At 39.6% G+C, this 21,316-nt stretch overlaps 5 protein-coding genes and 1 long non-coding RNA gene across 7 annotated transcripts; 2 read left to right on the top strand and 4 right to left on the bottom strand.

Annotated features, from left to right (window-relative positions):
- Nucleotides 1-907: 907 nt before the first annotated feature.
- Nucleotides 908-3,809, bottom strand: LOC111272630 (mRNA turnover protein 4 homolog). The gene is made up of 4 exons (XM_022854201.2): nt 3,585-3,809; nt 2,363-2,554; nt 1,783-2,153; nt 908-1,364 (listed from the first exon to the last, which is right to left on the bottom strand). The coding sequence occupies exons 1-4, from the start codon at nt 3,666-3,668 to the stop codon at nt 914-916; spliced, it is 1,098 nt and encodes a 365-aa protein (XP_022709936.1). The 5' UTR covers nt 3,669-3,809; the 3' UTR covers nt 908-913.
- A 609-nt stretch (nt 3,810-4,418) lies between these two features.
- Nucleotides 4,419-6,644, bottom strand: Polr2E (DNA-directed RNA polymerases I, II, and III subunit Rpb5). Its single transcript, XM_022854204.2, has 3 exons — nt 6,455-6,644; nt 5,279-5,709; nt 4,419-4,788 (listed from the first exon to the last, which is right to left on the bottom strand). The coding sequence occupies exons 1-3, from the start codon at nt 6,509-6,511 to the stop codon at nt 4,644-4,646; spliced, it is 633 nt and encodes a 210-aa protein (XP_022709939.1). The 5' UTR covers nt 6,512-6,644; the 3' UTR covers nt 4,419-4,643.
- A 37-nt stretch (nt 6,645-6,681) lies between these two features.
- On the top strand, nt 6,682-10,275 carry ClpP (Caseinolytic protease proteolytic subunit). Its single transcript, XM_022854203.2, has 6 exons — nt 6,682-6,831; nt 7,918-8,088; nt 8,722-8,944; nt 9,120-9,287; nt 9,865-9,950; nt 10,092-10,275. The coding sequence occupies exons 1-6, from the start codon at nt 6,736-6,738 to the stop codon at nt 10,104-10,106; spliced, it is 759 nt and encodes a 252-aa protein (XP_022709938.1). The 5' UTR covers nt 6,682-6,735; the 3' UTR covers nt 10,107-10,275.
- A 564-nt stretch (nt 10,276-10,839) lies between these two features.
- On the bottom strand, nt 10,840-11,735 carry RpS20 (ribosomal protein S20). Of its 2 annotated transcripts, none has more exons than XM_022854205.2 (2): nt 11,545-11,735; nt 10,840-11,231 (listed from the first exon to the last, which is right to left on the bottom strand). In XM_022854205.2, the coding sequence occupies exons 1-2, from the start codon at nt 11,604-11,606 to the stop codon at nt 10,937-10,939; spliced, it is 357 nt and encodes a 118-aa protein (XP_022709940.1). In that variant the 5' UTR covers nt 11,607-11,735; the 3' UTR covers nt 10,840-10,936. The 2 variants fall into 2 exon arrangements, with proteins under 2 accessions (XP_022709940.1, XP_022709941.1); XM_022854206.2 differs by lacking the exon at nt 11,545-11,735 and adding an exon at nt 11,435-11,459.
- A 224-nt stretch (nt 11,736-11,959) lies between these two features.
- Nucleotides 11,960-16,004, top strand: Ref1 (RNA and export factor binding protein 1). The gene is made up of 5 exons (XM_022854202.2): nt 11,960-12,334; nt 14,332-14,502; nt 14,678-14,825; nt 15,044-15,197; nt 15,464-16,004. The coding sequence occupies exons 1-5, from the start codon at nt 12,110-12,112 to the stop codon at nt 15,597-15,599; spliced, it is 834 nt and encodes a 277-aa protein (XP_022709937.1). The 5' UTR covers nt 11,960-12,109; the 3' UTR covers nt 15,600-16,004.
- A 1,047-nt stretch (nt 16,005-17,051) lies between these two features.
- Nucleotides 17,052-18,659, bottom strand: LOC111272636 (uncharacterized). The gene is made up of 2 exons (XR_002687631.2): nt 18,250-18,659; nt 17,052-18,118 (listed from the first exon to the last, which is right to left on the bottom strand). It is a non-coding gene; the product is annotated as an uncharacterized LOC111272636 (long non-coding RNA).
- Nucleotides 18,660-21,316: the final 2,657 nt, after the last annotated feature.

The following is a 21,316-nucleotide window of genomic DNA, read 5'->3' as shown; positions in this document are numbered from 1 at the left end:
TATGCATTTCGCGCCATTCCAGCATAGGATCAACGTAGGGTACCGAGATTGAGGCTCTTCAAACATAATACTCATTTCTCTTTCTATTGCAAGAATATCTGATTAGACGCGGTGCATCAGGGCATAGTAGTAGTGGTGGTTGTATTGTACTCGTATCTTTAATGGCTCCTGACAGATTTATACATAGCGATGAGAACACGGATGAGCAAAGTTAAGCAAAAAAAAACTAAAACAGGTTGAGTTACCTTTGCTAAAGGCAATCATTTTTTAATTGACACACATTTTGCCTAAGCAAAACAATATCACGCTGTAGAGCCAAATTGACATCAAACTGGGATTCCAACAAAAAAATCAATTTTACGTGTATCAGAGTCATTTAATAACAAAACGTTTGTTTTTACTTTGACGTTTGTTTTAAAGACAGCATGCTATTGACCGAATTTATGTTACTGAACCTAAAGAAATCTAATCTAAACAATCATGTATAACTTAAGCTTGAAGCTCATTGATCTGATCAAGCAATAGACCACAATGATTATTTTTTAAGCTATCTCTGTTTTATCTGAGATACAGCCTTTTTATCATTCCCATGCGTTTTCCCATGTTTTGTTAAATCTTAGAAGCAACTTTTGCATAAAAAACTATTAAGTTGACAGCAATTGACTACAATTTAGGCAATACGAAAGAACATTATCCTTAACTTCAATGCAAACATCATACAGGTGCAATAAAATTATTGAATTATATAAAAAAGCACACCCTTCTCCCCAATAAATTAACGCAATGCACAGACCTTTGTGCAGGGCCTGAATTTATTTAAAATACTACTTCTGTCAGGCCCGCCATATCGTGTGACTGGTATTACTGCGTTTGCGAAGTCATACCGAATAAATCAAGGCACGTAAGGTATATTTCACACGGAAGTTTCGCTTTTATTTTTTTTGACCTTCATCGGCCATCGAGTGCTTCTTCTTGGGGTAAGTGAAGCGACATGCTTTTCTTCTTCCATCGACTTGTCATCTTCTTTTTTTTCGACAACCTCCTTTACTTTTCTACCCATAGTCCGCTTGGCCTTTTTAGTTAACCGGTTTTCTTTCTGTTGATCTTTGCTCTTGTTTTGTACGAAAATTTCTTCTTCTGCCACTTCATCACCCTCTTCTGAGCCATTTTCCTCGTCGCTGTTGTTGCTCTCATCATCATCATAATCGCCGTCGAAATCTTGTTCCATATGATGATCTTCTTGGCCGTCATCATTATTGTTATTGGGAACAAAATGGGATTTCTTAAATCTTTTTGCTTTGTTATGTTTAGCCTTGGACTTCTTCACCTCGGCTGAACTACGCTCCTCATTCTCATGGAGAACTCTAAAAAAAGACAGCGATAAAAACAATAGATATCTGGTAATGCAACCTAAACGTATGATTTTGTTAAAACATATTATTTAATGTGATTGTCTGATAAAGCAGCCTATTGTAGCGTTTCGAAAACAGCACGATACGTACGTAATAATTAAATCTTAATCTTTAATCTTTCTTTAACGTAATAATTAAATCATTTTTATTGTCCCCCTGCTTATCCGTATGAGTGTTGTTCCCACGTAATATGAAACGCATGATTGAAGTTTACATGTACAATTTGGTAATTATAGAGATTTCAACATCGAGAACCTAGTTGAAAAATATGACCAATATAAACTACAAAACAGGACGAATAAAAATGTCGGTATGACCATTTGCAGTCCTAAGTCGCTTCACTGCAGATTTTAGCATTACTGCCACTTACTTGAAGGTACCATCTTTTCGCCAAACAAATTCGAGAGTCACATGGAATTCAGCCATTTGGATGCCAACATGTTTAAGGACGTCGGCCATTTCTGGACTAAGCGTGTCCCCCTCAGAGCATACTGTAAAATCTTTAAGTAGTTTAATCTTGCCGTTTACTAGCTTCGTGGGAAGGCCAAGCCGCCGAAATTGCGGTTCCATCGAATGAACGAACTCGCTTAAGTCATCTTCTTTCAGTACAACAGTCGAAGTGGCGACAAAACCCGCACGAGCATAGTGTGGTTCACGATAAGATTCAAACCACTCAATTACTTCATCCTCACACTCTGACGTCAGTAATAAACCACACTGGCCTATCAGGCGCTCCGAAACCTAAATTATACGAAAGAAAAAAGGACATTCTGTCAAGTGTGTAGGGAAAAAATGTTTAACTCAACTACCAAGTTTTACTGATAACACTTGTCTCCATGATATAGATACTGCATGATTCGTAAATACATCATATGTCAACAAACCTGGCTCCTAAAATCACAATTAGAAGCACATTTATCCTAAATAAACAGTTATGACGTTTGCCTTACCTTGTGTATGTTAACAGCAATCTCGTTTTCGGCATTGCGGCCGAGGGCGATTCGTAAAACCTTATTCTTTCCCATGATCAGTTTAGAGGTGCCCTTCCACTCTTCACGAACATCCTTTAATTTATTATTCCGCATATTCTCAACAGAGAATATATATAAGGACTCATACTGATTGAGGAGGTCGCGAACTTCCTATAAAAGATAATTTGTACACCAACACGCATATATAAATCAAATGTCATTGAATTTCACTGACAATTTATCTACTGTTTTTCCTTCTTGTTGCAAATACTATTAACCACTAACACCTTCTTCTTGTTAATGAAGCAAGGCCTATATGACGAGATTGAGCAGAAATTTCTTCTCTTTCACTTTCATCGTAATTATGAATCTCAGATTGCAGCATATGTAGATAAATTTGTTTCTATATGCGCTAAGTTTTCAGCTTTTGCTCGTAACTTTCAGCGTTGCTTGTGTCGTGCTACGCAAGTATTTCAATTCGTTACGCGAGGAGTTTTCACAGAGTATATCTATATCATCACCAGAAAAGACCAAAGAAAACCGGAAGTGCCTTTGTCTGCAACGGAGATGACCGACCACAACAACTCGGATATTGCTATACTGGTAGCATCATAATTGCAACAGTAAAAATAGACAAATGTTACTCTACGATTCAGCAACAGGCCACCTAGGTTTCATCCATTTACCTGCAATAATTTCTAGCGCGAAATAAAGTGACCTGTCTAAACTACTCCAGCTAGGTGGCCTTTATCAAACATGTTGGCACGCGTCAAAGAAGCAGATTATAAAACAATAAATTATTTTAATTTTAGTCTGCAAAAGGCTATGTAAAATCTTCAGTAGGCAGCCCAGCTAATAAGTTTTGGATTGTAGGTCTGCTTCCTCTACAATATATTTTCGGTCAATGTATTTATATAGCGTTACGAGATACGAATGTTATAGATATGTGATAACGTGTGTTGCAGTTTATTAAGCTGTTCACATTATAACTGTACCGCTTATATCTTTGGTTTTTATTCGTATGCTTACTCGTGAACAAGCATAAGTCATGCCTTAGGCGAAGAATCCCACTAAGTTTAACTGAGAAAATGATAAAAATCATATCGTGATTTATTGTAAATGTTAACTGACTTTTGTACTCTTTAATATGAGTGTCTAAATCGAACTCATTCCGTTGCGGTGATCATTTGGACGAACTTACGTTTATGAATTTCTCTTTATGTTCGAGACCTTTCTTTTTGGCCTGGGTCAACGAAATGACGCGATTTCGCTTCGACACGGGCATTCTAAACTCTTCTCGTGCTCTACTATAGCTGCAAGAAACACAACTTACAGTTTATACCAGCACGTCACAAAATACAACTTTTCGCGGATATCGAGTGCGAGGTATAATGATCACTAAAACAAAACAAACACACGTGTTCACTGTCTGTTCGATCAGGAACTCCAACTCTACAGTTCGTCTGCTATCGGCGCTGGCGCGTATTTTGATGCGGCCGCCAAAGTACAAAGCCAATGACAAAAATCAATTGTCCATTATTGCCTACGTAGTTTAACAATCCCCGCAATATACCCTAATTGGCTCATTTGAGCCCTAATTCGAATGTATTATTGGGAAAGAGCACAGACAAATGTATGCCAATTATATTCAAACAGTAGCAAACAAATACAGCTTACTATATGTATCAGTAATTGCCATTATTAGAAGATTTAGCGAACGAGTTAATTGAAGTGAAAACTTAAATGAGAGCTAGCTGATACAGTAAGTAGCATCACTAAAGCTTGAAAACATGTTTCGACACCAAGTAATAATAAGTAAACTTAACTACTCAAATTTGAATGGTCCAAACCGCGTTTTATAAATGGCTGAATTAAAGCAACTAGCTTTATGCAATACTCGAAACATTTATATGAAACAACCATACGGCGTCACAAAATGGTCAACTCAATTTTTTTTTTTAATTATACTTTCGACCTTCATCAAATGCGAAATTCAATAATTCAATATTTTAACATTGAAGTGAATTCATATATATTTTTAAAAATAACAATACAATTTTATTTATTTATGACGGTGCTGCATGATTCTGCATATAATAGTATCACATTTTTAAAACGTCGAAATTAACTAAAAGAATTTTTGGAAATATTATTATATTGAGATGAATAGATAGTAAATGCTTGAGGTCCACACCATTGCTTTCTGTGGGGTTACCTAGCTATCCTTATTCTCAATCTAATTCCCTCACGTTGTAAGTCTTTATACAACAAGTCGATACGAGATGTATCGACCAGCGGTTTCCGAATTTCGAACGATCTTTACTACTTGACCTCTTTTGAGCCCATAATAGCGTGCGACCGGATCTCCTGCCTGAATTCTCATAAGGTGATTTTCCTTCAGTTTGCTGGAAATGATTCCATAGAAATGCAAAACCCCAAAATTAGTAGTCAACTGTGTAGTGTCACTAATTGCAGACGATCTGAATAAAGCAGTGCCACAAACACAATTGTATTACTACTAGCATCTTACAAATCAATTAAGTATTTGGGTAATTTTTCATTAAACGAGCCATTCTAATTTATATATTGTAAATCTAAACAATTTATCTCTAATCTAAAAGAGAAATTGTAATACATTTGAAATACGCATAACTTCAGCGCGGCTTAAATGGAAGACGGGTAAATTTTGCGTAAGTGGTAAGATTAAGTAGTTTTAAATTAAAACCTGGGAATAAAAATATGTGCATGACGATGCTGTAATTTCTACAAATATAGAAGTTTTTGATTGAATAAATCTAAAAAGCTCAATGGCGCCAACTGATCATTAAATGCCACCATTGAATATTCCAAACATTCGTAACTTTAACAACTGAAACAAGTGTACTAGAGACATACTATCTCGCAAGAAGCTCCGCCTTCTCTTCGGGCGTGAGAACGACATGCTCAGGCACCAACTCATGCTCAATAATATTAATGAGCAGTTCACTTTCTAAAAAGTGCTCGAGAATATATTTTGGCGCCATGTCTCCAAGAGCTTGTTTTGCTGACGGGGTCATTCCTGCTTGTACCACAATGATAGCGCGAGATATATTCTCTTCCTGCATACGCTGACAGTACGTCTTAATCGTCTTGATACCGATTTTAGCCTCGTCAGGAAAGAAGACAAACATCTGGTCTGTAGGATCATCATTATGCGAAACAAGCACAACGAGATCGCTGCGTGCTGGCCTCTTATCAGACGGCTTATCTCCGAATTGATCCTTGAAACCCTCGAGGTCCTGATCCAATTCTTCCTGTGTCACTAGGTATCCTCTGTCGTGGCAAAGCTGCAAAAAATATATGAAACTAAAGTTTAGTAATCAAATTAATTTGCTCCGCTCTGTTTCGACGCTGATTAATGCGTTAAGTTGAAAGAGGCGCATTGTATACACATTGAGCTAATACAGCCACTCACTATAACGACAGCGTTCAAACGTAGTATACCTCACGCCTTTTTCTTAAGACAAGATTACCTGGAAGTATCTAGAGAAACCAAAGCTTTAAATATAACTATACATAAAAATTTAATTTCATCGTAGAGAGCAGCACAGCCGTACGGCCCAAAAGCTGAACCGCTTTGTAATCACTGTCTGACTGAGCAAGCTCTCAAGCTTAACAACCATAGCCTTTTCTCTAACTGTAAGAAAAGTAATTGCCTAAACTAGTTGTTCTGTGCGCCATATTGAATAATCCGACCAAAGAGGTCGACTATAATAATGTAACCTAATCGGAGCCTCCCACATGTATGTATACTTTATTACATTTATTCGCTATTATTAGATGCCGGTATATTTTGAAAAAATAGAATTCGATTTATTTCCCATTCTAGTCATACGATGATCAAGTACGCCTTGTTTTGCTTATTATAATTTTCATGCAATAGGCCTAAGAGTAAATCACAGAAGCGTTGTCTAAAGCTCGACATTATTTGCTAATGAATGTCATTTATTCAGACACTTAGACTTTTAATCGTTCTAGCTAAAAGCCAAATGTCTTCAAACCGACTTTAGGAGGGCACATATTTTTACAAACCTGCATAATAGTCTTCCGAATTCGCCACAGTTTGTAGGTTTCTGCTTCATCATCCATGACGTTGCTTCTCTATTGGTTCTCGATTCCACAAATCAAGGTGAAATCGTCCGCCTCGAGCGGTCGTCAGTCACGCTGTGCTTTTAAATTGCGTTGTGCTACTTCCCGGTATAATCGAATCGAACGCACAATTCCACATGTTTTGTTTATAGAGGGCGGTGTGATCGTTTTGGGGGGGTCGAAAGTTAGAACAGCCGCTGACAAACTAAGCGGCCGGGTGATTCATGCCAACGGAGTTAGTCAGCGCAATCAATTGGCGCTCTTTAACAATTACGCTGTTACTTAGCAAATTTTACAAGATGGTCCTACTAAATCGAGTGGTAAGTTATCAAATGGCATAAGGTGAACCGGTGTTGTCGAATGTAAAATTGTTTATGAAATTCTTGCTTTCCTAATATTATTTTTATTTTATTTTAAGGCTTCATAGTAGTGAATTGCATTGATTATCAGTAACTAGCCAATAATAGTAGCCGGTAAATGTTTAACAGAAAAAAACGTTGTGTACGATTACATAAATTCGTGTTCAGCCTTTGTATCGCGCGCCCGCTCTATCCCATTTTGTTCTGTCGTGCTGGTCTAGAAAGCTAATTTCCGCAGCACCGAACTTACAAAAAATTCGTTTCGAAAGTTGGATGGATCTAAAAAGCATAATCAGTTTGCCACTCGCTACAACTATTTGGAGTTGACCTTTGTATTCACTCTAATATCGTGAACCCAAGAAGGCTGCTTATTTTGTTCAATTTTCCTTCTTTTACAAACTGCGTGTATAAAATGTAAATGAGAAATATCACAGAAGATATTTTTTCATGAATAAACTCGAAAAACTTTCGATAGTGATTGTAATCTGTCATAGCTACATTAGTAAACCTTTCTCCCCTATAATAGGATCAGTCTCACTCGAAAGGCTCAGCCTTTATTGGTTTTAGTATTCTAAAGAGAAACAATGTTTATTAAGACGTGTAACCTTAACAAGAGATACCACAAATCATAGGCTGTAACTGAAATTTCGCCTTGATTTTAAAAAGGGAAACTATGAAATCATGCCAGTCCAGCATTTTTTTAATGTTAAGGAGAATCTGAGTGGAAGCACTGCTGCAGAATAGGATTCATGTCCAAAATAAACGTGTTCATTAGATAAAGAAAGGTGGCTGGTTTACGTCCCCTTTTTTCTCGTCGGCATATAGCATATGACATGTTTTATAAAACGAAGGAGATATATAGAAAGAACCAGCTTATAGTTTATTATATAAGAAGTAACTAAATATGAACCATTTGTAGGCTAGTGTTTTGCGTAGGTCCGACGTACTTTTCCAATTCGAAGCATTCCAGTGCCTCGAGTTCCCTTCGTCGAGATTCTCTTTAGTCCGAGCTAATTACCCTTTCAAATAATTCAAATGTAATTCCAGGCGACAACCTTGCGGTTAGCGGTAGGTGTACGGAAAAACATGCTACATACCAGCTGTCGCCTTAATATGCCTATGGTACCGATTGTGATTGAACAAACCGGGCGCGGCGAGAGAGCTTACGATATCTATTCGCGGCTGTTGAAGGAACGGATAATCTGCTTAATGGGATCGGTAAAAATGAAAAAAAATCATTCTCTAGAACCTTGCTATCTTGTATGTGCCACACAAGGTGACGAATATTAAATAGATAGTGTACAATTAGGGTGGCAGCTGTAGTTTAAATGTTTAATTAACTGTAAGTAATCGTATAGCAGTCAGTGTCCGATACTTTCACTATGACCCCTACAGTAATACGTTGACTATACGTTCAATACCCGTATGTATCAATTTAGGCTTGTGTCCTTTTTCCTAGTTTAACGTAATCCAAAAATGTAAAGTCCAACCCGCAGCTACTTTTGAATTTCATTGTCATTTATAAAACATCGATTCCCAAACGTTTCCTGGTTTCTATTACTGCCTGTGTCCCCGTGATGGGGCGGTAGTACCGTGCCTGCCTGCTAAATTTACAAAAACGTCGTAGTCTATGCCCGAAGCCGCGCGTTGACACGCTTCGTTTCGTTCTAGTGCCAGCCCCCAAAAGCACTGCTTAAAGGTTGAAGTACCAGACGTAGAGCTAGAAATATATTGTAATATTTCTACAACGATTACACCTTCTACCGGTCGTTCTTAGTAATGAATATTTCTTCTGCCTTAGCTTCACATAAGGCCACACTTTTTTTCACAGGTAATCTTCTTTTCTTTTAGATCGACGACGATATCGCTTCATTAGTTGTAGCCCAACTTTTATTTCTGCAATCGGAATCATCAAAAAAACCGATCCATATGTACATCAATTCGCCTGGAGGCAGTGTCACAGCTGGACTGGGTATCTATGACACAATGCAGTATGTTTTGCCGCCCATAGCAACATGGTGCGTTGGACAGGCAGCTTCAGCTGCTTCCCTTTTGCTGGCCGCCGGAGAGCCAGGTATCTGTATATATCGCTTTGTTATAACGAACATTACAGAAGAACAAATTTACCGTTAAAGTCGCTACCGTAAAAAGCCCTGATGTAATAGTTGCTATTGTGAAGCACGTCGTTCTTAATTAATCTCATGTAGTTGTAACTTCTTTTTTCTTCGCTCTGTGTGTTATGTGCATAGGAATGCGGCACTCACTGCCAAATTCGCGGATCATGGTTCACCAACCGTCAGGCGGGGTGAGTGGTCAGGCGACCGATATCCAAATTCATGCCGAAGAGATTCTCTACCTTAAACGCACAGTGAATCTTTTGTATGCGAAACACACAAATCAGGCCCTCGAAACTATTGGTACGTAAGTAAAGACTAGTATTGCAAAGCGCTATGTAAAAGGTTAATATCTCATTTTGAGATTATGTTTGAGGTTGCGTAGAAATATAGGTTGTTTCTATATTAATTCCAATATTAAAATATTGACAAATGATAAATGACACGCGGGAAGGCCGGTTTGGACAGGTAATCCACCTGGCTTAAATAACCAGAGTTCAAAGGCCCATAATTATTATGAAATAGACTATAATGTATACGCGCTAAAGTGACGCTTATACTGCAGAATACGTACAGCAACAAATTACCTATCAAGAGCAACAACAGCGTATACTTCACTCACATCTCAGATACAGTACAGACAGTGTGATTATGGTAATTATGGTTTTAATGTTGCCATTTGAAGCTTACTCATGAAACTGCAATCTTAATTGAATGAAGTCCATATGGAAGCTCTCCAGTTTTACTAAATCAGTTACCACGACATTCCACGCAATAGCTAAAAACAGTGTTACATACACATCCACGTAAGATATATGTGCTCTGTTACTAATTTTTTTAAGTCATTTTTCTGTTGCTGCTGTTGTCACTCCGATTACAGAGTCTGCTATGGAGCGCGATCGGTTCATGAATCCTGAACAAGCCAAAGAGTTCGGTCTGATTGATACGGTCTTAGAACAGCCACCTGTACGCGAAAACTAGTACTTTAAGAGACTAGTTCGACAAATGTTGTATAGATTCCAAATCATATTCTTGTTTGGTGATTTAGCTGATAAATGACTTTCAATTGAAATACACTGTATTCACTTGCAATCTTTTTCGCGTCAGTTATGGTCTAGGTAGTCGACGGAAGGAAGATTTATCAGCGATGGTTCCCGGTCAAGTTTGTTGCATTCTCATTCTAACGGTCAGCACTGGACTATCTCGATGTATCGTGAAGCAATTGTTTACTTCCGATTGAATACTGAATTGATATATGAAATAAACCTAAATTGACCTTAGTTGGAGAAAAGATTTTTAGTACTTTAATGCCCATAACTAGCTTATGTTAATCACAAAAATAAATGGCAAAAATACAATTAACTTTATATCTATTGCATGCTGCACATATATTCTCCAAAGACTAAATAAGCATTAAAGAATGGATTGCAAACTACGCTGAATGCAACGATATTCAAAAATAAGTATTACTTGGATAAATTGATGTATCGTTTGTGTAAGCCACACTGTGAGCATTGACCACGAACACTAGCTTTGTGTTGAAGCATTATACGAACGTTCCAATTAAATTACAACCATTTATGTTATCTAAATATAAGATGGCTGCTCTGTAAAGTATTTAAATTAGAAGAAAACTAAAGAAACTCTTCTAGACGAAATCCCACATGAAATTATATATTTCAAATTCTTTTGTTTGTGTGTTGAACCGGCGCGTTCTGACTGTTTCAGTCAAGGGATTAGTCGTCCAAGGCATTTCGTTAAACGCATTTTGACATTGCCGCTTTTAATTTAAAATGCACCCATGCTCATAGAAATTGTCTATTCCCGCGTAGTTATACTTAAAATAAAAATATGGTTTGAACTCGGTAGACAGATTTATTAATTATACAATCTGCCAGTGACATTCACCGCCAGCACATTAACTTGCCACGTTCGGCAAACATAGGACCCGCCTATTCTGCGATGGTCACCTCGACTTTAACGCCAGACTCGAGTACAATGTTCGTAATTTGCTTTACAATATCGGCAGGCGAGTGCAGGTCGATGACGCGCTTGTAGATTCTCATCTGGAAACGATCCCACGTCTTCGAACCTTCTCCGCAAGGCGTTTTACGCGTAGTGATTCGAAGGGTTTTTGTGGGCATACGAACGGGACCGTGTACAACGAGATCCTTGTCCCGGGCAGAACGCAGCAGATCGGTGCACATGCGCTCGAGAGCACGCACATTGCGGCCGGACAATGTGATCCTGAAATGGTTTTTCGACGCGCAAAACAACATAACATGGTTAAGGAGCCAGCTATCTTTCAAATCACCTGAATCAAACCTTTCGTTATCAATTAACACTCATGTAACTACAATGTGTGAGTGGATCGTTTCCAAATAAATAATGCGGCATTTTCGCAACTTGAATATAGATAACATTTGAGTGTCCTCAAATAGAACACCCACACAGACATAAAAGCAGGATACACAGACACGAAAAATGACTAAGTAGAACCGAACACGGTTTCAGTCAAAGGCGGTTTACTCTGGTGGAGGGGAGGGGGAGGGCTTCGCACCTAATCTTATGCACTGTCTGAGGTAGCGGTTCCTCAGCCTTTTGCTCTTTGTACGCGGACATCCTCCCACTCTGAAAATCTACACTTTTCAGAATTTCTGGCCGAGATATTCACGAAGAACAGCGCTGAGCCAGAACACACGTGTCTACACAAGTTTCGCTTTAGCGCAAAAGACTTTCCGGAAGTCAGCAAACATCGAAACCACTGAGGTTAGATTGGGCGCCATATTTTGAAAAGTGGCTATGGATAATTTGTTCGTAAATATTGCTAAATTTACTTGCCTTACCAAAAAATCAATCCCTTTTTCAGATCATGCTAATCTAAGTTATAGTTGCTCTCACAAAATCAGCCCCAAAAGACCTATACTCGATGTCGAAGACCCTCTCCACCAACACCAGCGCTTCTTCTAAAATCACGACGTAAGCCATGTTTGCGAGCAGTTGGCGTCCAGCTCCGGAGCAAGTTGTGGTGACAAAGTATCTGTGTGCCTGGATGTGCCTGTTAACATTTTGAATTCTGATTTCCTTCGTCTAACCGTGTTTTTTGGAAATCATAAACAAGCACCATGGCTGAGAAAGTGGACATGTCTCTGGACGACATTATCAAGGCGAACCGGGCGGCCTTCAGGACAGGCCGTGGCCGGGGTGGCTTCCGTGGACGCGGCGGACGAGGTGCCGGCAGGGGAGGGCCCCGTGGTAGCGGTGGTAGGCCTGCTCCCCGCAAATCCGGCTTCAGCAACTCGCCCCGCAAACCGGGCTTCTCCGGCGGCGCTGGCCGCAAGTTTCCACGAGTGAGTATTGGTATAGGCTGAGCAGTGTTTGGACACAACTGATCGCCAGCAGCGAATGCACAAACATCCGGCGGCGGCAAACGACCGGTTCGAACCGGCTAGCCACCGTGAGTGTGATTAGCGACCGGTAGAGGCATTCCGGTAGGTCGACTGCGCGTTCGTTGATTTGCGGTCGACTACCGTCTACAGTCTGTCATCGCAGATTGGTTGTGCCAACACATATAAACCAGAAATGAAATGCGAATGGCTCTTTCTAAAAGGCCACTTATTAGAACCACAACAGCAACAGCTGCCCCAGCAAGTTTACGGCGGCCAGTGAAAATGGAAGACTCTTCTTAGATTCTCCTCTCAAACCTCCCCAACATCCGGCGCCGCTGCCGCCATCACCGGCAAAAATTACTGCAGGACAACTTAAGTGCTGGTTGTGTGTTGTGAAATCATGATGATTATGATCATATTGATGTGATGGTGTATATCCCCTCTTCCAGTGTCAATTTCTATCGCAGATGTACGTCAGATACAAAGATACCATTCGTTCTCGAGATGGGCGAGAAAGAGCTGTATAATATGATGCCAGAATGATGATGATGATGATGATGATGATGATGATGATGATGATCATGATGATGGTCATGATAAGATGGGAATACAAATTGTGCAACGTGTACGAGGATCACTGAGTACGCTACACATGCCTATCTATCTAACCTATGTATGGAGTTGCGGCGCCTGCACACGTACATATAAATATTCTATCGGCAGATTATAATAACTCGCGCACTCGAGAATTCCTGGATGAACTGAAAGTCTGAAAGTCTGGCGTGACGGAGAAGGCAGGGGTGGTTTTACAGGCTGAATTCGTGAGCGAAAATGACGTATAGATTTGATCAGTTGATAACGATGCTAAAATCGATGCCGCACTGCTACAGCAATAAGAGATAAAAATAATGCATTGATATGATGCGATGAGCGCTCTTTTCATGTCTAAATATATCGATTTTTTCTCGACTGATCAACAACGGGCATTAGAGGCTGCTGCTGGTCAACGAAGCCCAAACGTTTTTGTTGGCGACCGTGACAGGAAAAGCAGAACTGATTGCTGTTGTGCTGCGACATTATGGGGAGCATGTTTGGACAGGGGTTGGCGAGGCAAGAGATGGCGGGGCGCCTAGAGGCCCAGTTCTGGAAACAAGTCTGAAAGTGACTATGTGATTGCCATACTCTTAAATGCCGAACGTGGCCAAAATAAGTCCATAGTATTATAGATCTTATTGTGCCGGATTGTCGCCGCATTATTGGCAGAGTGGTCGATTATTTAGGTTGGTGGTGTTAGGAAAGTCTTTTGCGTTTACGTTTGTCTTGTGTGTGCGTCTTCAAGTACCGGATGATGATGATGATGATGTTGTCCTCTCGTGATAACGCAGTGTCTAGATCAGTATCAGGCCTTTCTCTACTCCGAAGAGGGATGCGCCGGGTCGTTACCGGCATCTTAGCTAGCGGCTTCCGTGGAGTATATATATCAGTGTAATGTGTGTGAAACGCTGCGTCATCAGTCGTCAGCGCTAGGAAAGCTGGGAGATCGGAGGATGGTCTCCCGGAATCTCTCAAATCTATTGCAAATCTATTAGCCAAATAATAGTCGCCACCATCCTACGCATGTGAATGGCCTGACGGTCCGTAAGGCAGGACCGCCTTCGATCTTCTATCAGGCGGACGCTAAGGTACACGAAACAGCATATCACCCCTTCCAGTTGCCTTCTTCGACCTAACCTGAAGCTGCACCGGCAGCGGTAAATGCCGAAGTTCATCTAGGAATGTGCGAGTGCCACAGTGTGAATTCAGTTCAATTCGGTCAGTCTATCGGTCGATTCGGTTCAGTGCTACGATGGTGCACACAACGGTGTCCAGGGCTTGTTCAGGGCTTGTCCGGAACTCGCTGGAGCTTGAGTGAGCTCGCAATAAGGGTTATCTTCCATATTGAATTCTTCACTTCTTAGGGTCCTGTTGGAAAGGGTACATCGGGCGATCGTTGGCAGCATGACAAGTTCCAGTATCGTGGAGCGGGCGCAAACAACAACGGTGTTGGAGGAGGACCTGGTGCACGTGATCAGTCGTCCAAGCTGACCATCAGCAATCTCGACTATGGAGTATCAGACGCTGATATCAAGGTAACTAACAATATGCTTCTAAACTCTATTACGATATGCACTGATGGTGGTAACCATGCTTTCCGATCGTCTGTTACAAAGCTACTTTTCAGCTAACTGTTTCAAACAAAGTCAAAAATATTCTTATGAACAATATATTAGATACGTGTATTAAATGGATCTTTTGTCGTTGTAGGAATTGTTCACGGAATTCGGTCCCTTGAAGAAGGCGGCTGTTCATTACGACCGCTCAGGCCGGAGCTTGGGCACAGCAGATGTCATTTTTGAAAGGCGCAGCGATGCACTACGTGCCATGAAACAATATAATGATGTCCCTCTTGATGGTATGTTGATCGAGCTGTTCCTACCAAAATATGCAGGTTTCTTCGCTTGCTTCAACGATCTTGCTTATATACTCAACGCGTTCCTGTATCTTCAACGCACGTGGTTGTAGTATCGTTATTGATGAGAAATTAGATGAAAAGAACAATAATGACACACGAAGACAACAATAATAAGATACATACAGTCTAACAAGCCATCCTGGTCACTTTCATATTAGGTCGTCCAATGAAGATCGAGCTTGTCGGTGACAAGCCATCAGCTGGTGGCGGCGCCGTTGGCGGAGGGCGCGTGCTGGCAGGACGAATCGGCAAAAAGCCCCGAGGCGGTGGTAGCTCGTTCCGGGGGCAAGGCAACGAAGGCGCGAACAGACGGTATGTGTGCTAGCATTACTGCCAACAGGCTCGTTATTCTGTCCGTTCTTTCTTTTACGATTACGCACCTGATGTTGTCGTTAGTTGTATGAGTTTTGTTATTATTTTTTAGGAATTACGCTATTGCTACGAGACGTTTTCGAGAACCTCTCATTTTGAAACACTAGAATTAACGGTTTTTAGATCACTATTACTGTAGTGATAATGCAGGTTTTGAAACACTACACATTGTTATTAATTTTATTGTCGTTTGTTTTACTGTTTAGCGCCGGGGGCGGCGGAAAGCAACAGAGCGGTCGCGGAAATACTCGTGGTGGCCGTAAGGTGCCAGCGAAGACTCCGACAAAAGAGGAACTTGATGCTGAGCTCGACGCATACGTCTCGAAGATGGATACCGCCTAAAACATAGATATCTAACTGATCAACACAGACAGGAAAGCACACCAGCCAGCGACAAGACAACGTGTAGGAGCAAAAAATATGAGAAATAACACGGTGAAGGCTGAAAAAGAAGTAAAAACAGGAAGAAAAACTTTGTACAAAGACAACAACAAACAGAAACCCAAAACAATTGTGTATATTAAATAATGAAAAGCAAACAAATAAATTATCAATGTATACATAGAACCATGCATGAGCAGCAGCAGCAACCAGCGTATCATGAAGTTGCTGTGTTGCGCGAGCGTACTCTAATGCGTGAAAAGAGGACGCAGTTATACCAATAGAATGATGGAAAAAAACAAGTGGAAAAGCGTGGAAAAAAGTGAAATAAACACTTAAGTTATCATCATATATAGAAACATACAACAGTGTTTTAAATTCAACTAAACAGTTTTTTTTCATGCTAGGCCGACCCTCTGGTGCTTTGAGTACCTAGCTCAATAGGTAGTTAACTAGGCATATATTAGGTAGGCCTATATTAGGCTAACTTCTCAGAGAGCTCCGACCGGCCGATGAGGTGGGATACATTAACGCCCCTATTAGGCTACCTTCTTAGAGAGCTCCGACCGGCGGATGAGGTGGGTTATCTTAACGGCCCAAAGGGCAGGGCTTGTTAACTTGTGACGGGTAAGGGTATGATGAATACCGGAAGACATCATTAAAGCTCACGGTGGCCCAAAGCAAAACCAGACTGTGTTCGCGGCTATGCTAAGTAGCGGTTTCATAGACATTCAGGGCAACAGAAGCAGGCCACTATAATGGATGTCAGCGAAGAAGAATGGACTTCTTGAAGTAATACCAACACAGATACAAAGCTTCATCCTCCGACATGGGGATCGAGGCAATTTTTTATGCTGGAGAATATTCCACATCACGCGGTTTTCTAGTACACGTCAGCATTTTCGCGGTCAGCCTCCTTTGAAATACAATAAAAACGCTAGTCTAGCACTTTAAGCTGACCTAAGATGTTAGGTCAGCGTTAGTTAGCGGAATGGCTGTAACGGAATAGCCTTTGTATTGTAGACTGATTTGCTGACCGTTATGATATGAGCAGTGGCATAGGTTGTGCTCAAATATGCCAAGCCTTAGCTGTGGCTGATAGGTTATTAGCAACGTTGATATACTGGAATGGAACGAACATTATTAAACGTCCTAGCCTTAAGGTTTTAGATGCGTTAAATGTTCCACAAATAAGACCAGTTCAGAGGCGAGAAAGGCCACTGCTCTTTGGTAGACGCCAACCGCTTGTTGCTTTCAACGTGCGATTTGAACAAGCATTAATATTCGGTGGATTTTGGCATGGTAATTGAAAAAACATTTTCTGCTGTTTTAAACAGGTCTAAATTTAAAAAAAAATTATTATGGTGCAAGAACTCTAACAACTAAAACAAGCACATATCTATAGATTGAGAGTTTTAGGGTAATAATTTTTTTATTATAAATTCATCAGAAATTCCGCGAAAAATGTACATATTATTTGTCAAATATTAATCTAAAAACAGTATTTTTTATATTTAGTTATATTCATTACTGTATTAAGTCTACCTAAAAGAATGCCTTTAATAAACTTACTCATTACTTTCAAATAGTACAAATACTCTAAAAAGTTTTTATTTAATATTTGTTCCAAAAAAAATGATTCATAGACGCGTGATCTGTAAACTGTTTGTCCCAACAATACAAACTAAACCTGGCAGTACAGAGTACGCGTTTCTTATTTTCAAATACAATTGGCCGGAAATAGGACATTATGTCTATGCGGCTAAAATCTCAGTTTGTGGAAAAGAAGCACAGCGTGAACAGACTTTAACGAGCGTAAGTCTGCATGGATTTTTTATTCTTTTTAACACCACCAGCCTTGATAGTACATACACGAGTAGAAAAATTGCTATTGATATAAGTGCGAATGAATTGGACAGAAAATGCAGAAACTGAGGTATAGATGTATGTATATATAGCTTCTCGGCAAAATTCTAATGCTAAAGTAATTTATTATGTATTCTTCATCATTTGCGTGATCTCCTTCACTGCCAAATGGCACAAACGCACTTCGGTAGCGGTCAGAAGATACGATCAATTGTCGACATAGGATCAATTAAGATGGGCGCAAAATAATCTCCCACTAAAGCTCTTGCACAGCGGCTTTAACGATCTCTACCATGTCTGGACTATCATTGCGATGATTAAGTTTATTAGGTCTTTTCTGTTAGATAGCCTTATTCAAATCGATGCAACTGGATCTTATACAAATATTTGTTATGTTATCGCCCTTCTCGAGCATTCCTCAGGACGTTTCCAGCCCGACCAAATGCAACTCATGATTTTTTTGGGATGGACATCTGGCTTAACTCTCGTCTCAAACGTGTCTCCTGAAGTTAACATGTCACATTCACGTAAACATAGCACTTCTCGTCACACGTAACGATTCTTGTGTAGGAACTAACCATTGTGACTGCGTGTTGTCTAGTGCCGGGCGAGACCTGAAACACAATGAAAAACTATTGTAACTTTTGTTCAGTCTACAAGAACCCACACCCTCTAGTTTTCCGTAAATTTTATAGGTTATATAAGAGAGCTATATAACTGCGGTTCATTTTCTCGGCTAACTTACGAATCATTTATTAACTGCCTTCTCTTAAAGATGCTTTCAAGCTGTCCTCATGGACCTCGGATGGTTGATCAGGATCTGGTTAGTTCCTAGTTTCTCTAGTTCCAAAATACTCTTTTTGAAGCCTAAAAACAACTTTCGAATACACCAGTCAGATAAAGTTCACACCGCACACGAAACAGACATCTCGTACTGCTTCGATAGTTTCCTGGCTTCAGCAAAGAGCTGAATAGAGTGAATGTAAAAAATGTATTTCTTCTTCCTAGCAAACCCATTGCTGAAGCCTAAACTCGACCCAAAATTTGCTGCGCGATCGAATACAACGAATTCGTCGAGTATAGAAAGTACCTGCAAATGGTGTATATAAGTAAACAAGCAATAAAGAAGCAACAAAAAGTACATTAAAAAAACGACTCTCACTTCTGTTAAAATCTAACAATTGTGACAAACATTATTGTCAGTCGGCATAACCAAATCTGCATTTTAAAAGCGCGCGCCGTATCAATCGAATAAAAAAAAAAACGTAGCGTTCATAAAAGAATTCGTCGCAGTAGCCGACGGAATTCATTTATCCGTATCGGTAGCATTCTGTTGTCACGTGATTGGCACCATATTAAAAATAGAATAGGGCTCCCTTACGAAGCTCCTTTATGTGAGGAAACGAAAATCGAAATTTATTTATAGTAAGAAGCATAAAAAAACATGAACATATATGGATGTTGCATGCTCGAAGGAGATAGGCACTTAGCAGATATAAAAAGAATAGTAGGAGAGGAGAACATGTGTATACAATACGGGTGTTAGACCCACAAGTCTACAAAATGCAAAGCACTTCAACTACCTGGCTTTGGGGATAAAAGCAAAGCATAATAAAAGCAAAATTCGTCACAAAACATGCATGAGCTTATTTATGCAACACAACCATAACTGATGATAGGTCATGGTTTACAATGACGAACCGGCGCTAGTTCCGATATTACCTTATTGATAAAATCTTTGTAATGCACGTGAGCTTCTACGCTGTCACCGCTGAGAAATTTATTTTGAGATTTCCATTTAGACCGAGTCAGGCGATATAACGTTATAGGGCTTAATTTTGATCACAAAGCTGTTTATCACAAAGTTTACGATTTACCTTCTGTAAATGAAAAACATCGTTTTTATTTTTCCAAATTTTAATACATGTTATTATTCATGTCCAGTTAGATATGAACAACATTCAAGCAGAAAGGTGAAAAGTAATAGGACTTAGGCAATACATGATATTACATGTTTAGGATTGTTATCGATAGAAATCGAAACAAATTGGTTTTTTAATCGGCAACGCTTTATGGTATGACTTAGTAAAATCTGTGTTGTGTACGTTGATATACGCGTATTATAATATGCCGAATCGTGAAGGATCTCTTAATTGTATCTGGATACTTTAGTGGACAATCTGGCAGTATTTAGTCAGTGGCATAATCCCGAAAATGCTGAGCACAGCCTACTTTCTCAAGAGACGCACTTGTTGGAGACGCCCACTGTTGTTGTGATTCTATGTGACGATCGCTAGAACGATTCCCCGTAGCTTAAGGTTAACTTGCGCTTGAAAAGTGCAATAGCATAATTAACTTCAGTAATGTATGGTTACTCAGTTAATCGTGGGTTACTACTGCTATATAATAGAATAGATCTTATAAAAAAATTACATCAAATTTTACAAATGAAAAATTTATATCAAAATAACCTAGTATTTATGGAAGAGTAGTCATACAAATTTATTAATTGACATTCATAGAGCTTTTAAGGTCATTAAAACATCTAGTTCTTGTGTACAATTTCAAGATTAACTCAGGTCATGTTTGCTGCTAGTTAGTTCAATGCAAAGGTGAAAGACAATCTATCTACTACACAGCTGACGCATCGCTACTATAGATATGCCATCTAAGTCGATCCAGGGTTGCATCCAGGCCTTTTTACTTAATCTAGTCGCCAACTGTTAAATAAAAAACACATGTCTGTTATCAACATCGTATGACAGAACTAGACTCAAAGCTATTCAAATTGAGCTAATCGTCATCAAAAAATTCGATTCTACCAATCGGCAAGGCATTGATATCTACTGCTGTTGACTAGCTGTTTTTTGCCATGAATTTCAGCCAACTAGGGATAACGTATATCAGGTTATCGGCGACTTTTTTATATGAAGGGATACGGGAATCTATTATACGAAGAACCCCAAAATGGATCATAGTCTTTGGTAAATTTGACAGAACTTGGTTAAAGCGATTCAGCGTACGAACGCGTTGAGCAAAGTTGACACGTTAACGTTTCTCCCGTTGTTGACGGGGCGATTCCCCGAACAGCCGAAGCAGCCATCGGGTTATCGGCTTCCAAGCGTTCCAATTTTTGCGACAATGGTTTCGACTATATATAAAAGCAAGACTGCTGATACGCAGTTATGTATTTCCAATTTAGTTTATTTTATCAACAACTAACCTGCTAAGCTTGAAGCAAAAAGTCTATCCGTCTGGTCTGATATCTAACGCCCCACTGGTAAAGATTGTCGTCGAATGCGGCGAGATCGGACAATCATACTGACGACGTCGACATTATCTAAGATTCGTATAGTAATAATATCCATTATATCAGGCCTTACGATAAAATTCATTATTATCAAAAACATCCAACCAGTTATCTCGACAGCCCAATGCAGATCAATCTGTTTCTACATATCGTAAGATCGTAACTGGGCACTTTCTCAAGCAAATGTAGTTTCCGGCGATTAAGTAGTACACTTCGACAATTAACTATTGCTTCTTGTTGACGAATTAGAGAGAATACGTTGATGTAACTACCGGAAAAACATATATTGAGGAATATTTTTCACCACATGTTGTGTACTATATTTTAATAAACACTAAGACAAAATTTTCTTAATGCACTTTTCTTATTTCTCGTTAGATGCATACTTGTTCTCGCATATATCCATCGCACTGTTTTGAATAAGTAGGGACATTGATTTACTGAAGAAAACTATACAATAACGTATGGTATTTAGAACACAGCTGTCGATATTCCGGAAAAT

The sequence above is a fragment of the Varroa jacobsoni genome, unplaced genomic scaffold (genome assembly GCF_002532875.2).
Source record: "Varroa jacobsoni isolate VJ856 unplaced genomic scaffold, vjacob_1.0 contig02819, whole genome shotgun sequence".
Lineage (NCBI taxonomy): Eukaryota > Metazoa > Arthropoda > Arachnida > Mesostigmata > Varroidae > Varroa > Varroa jacobsoni.
This window is presented reverse-complemented; position numbering and strand designations above follow the sequence as displayed.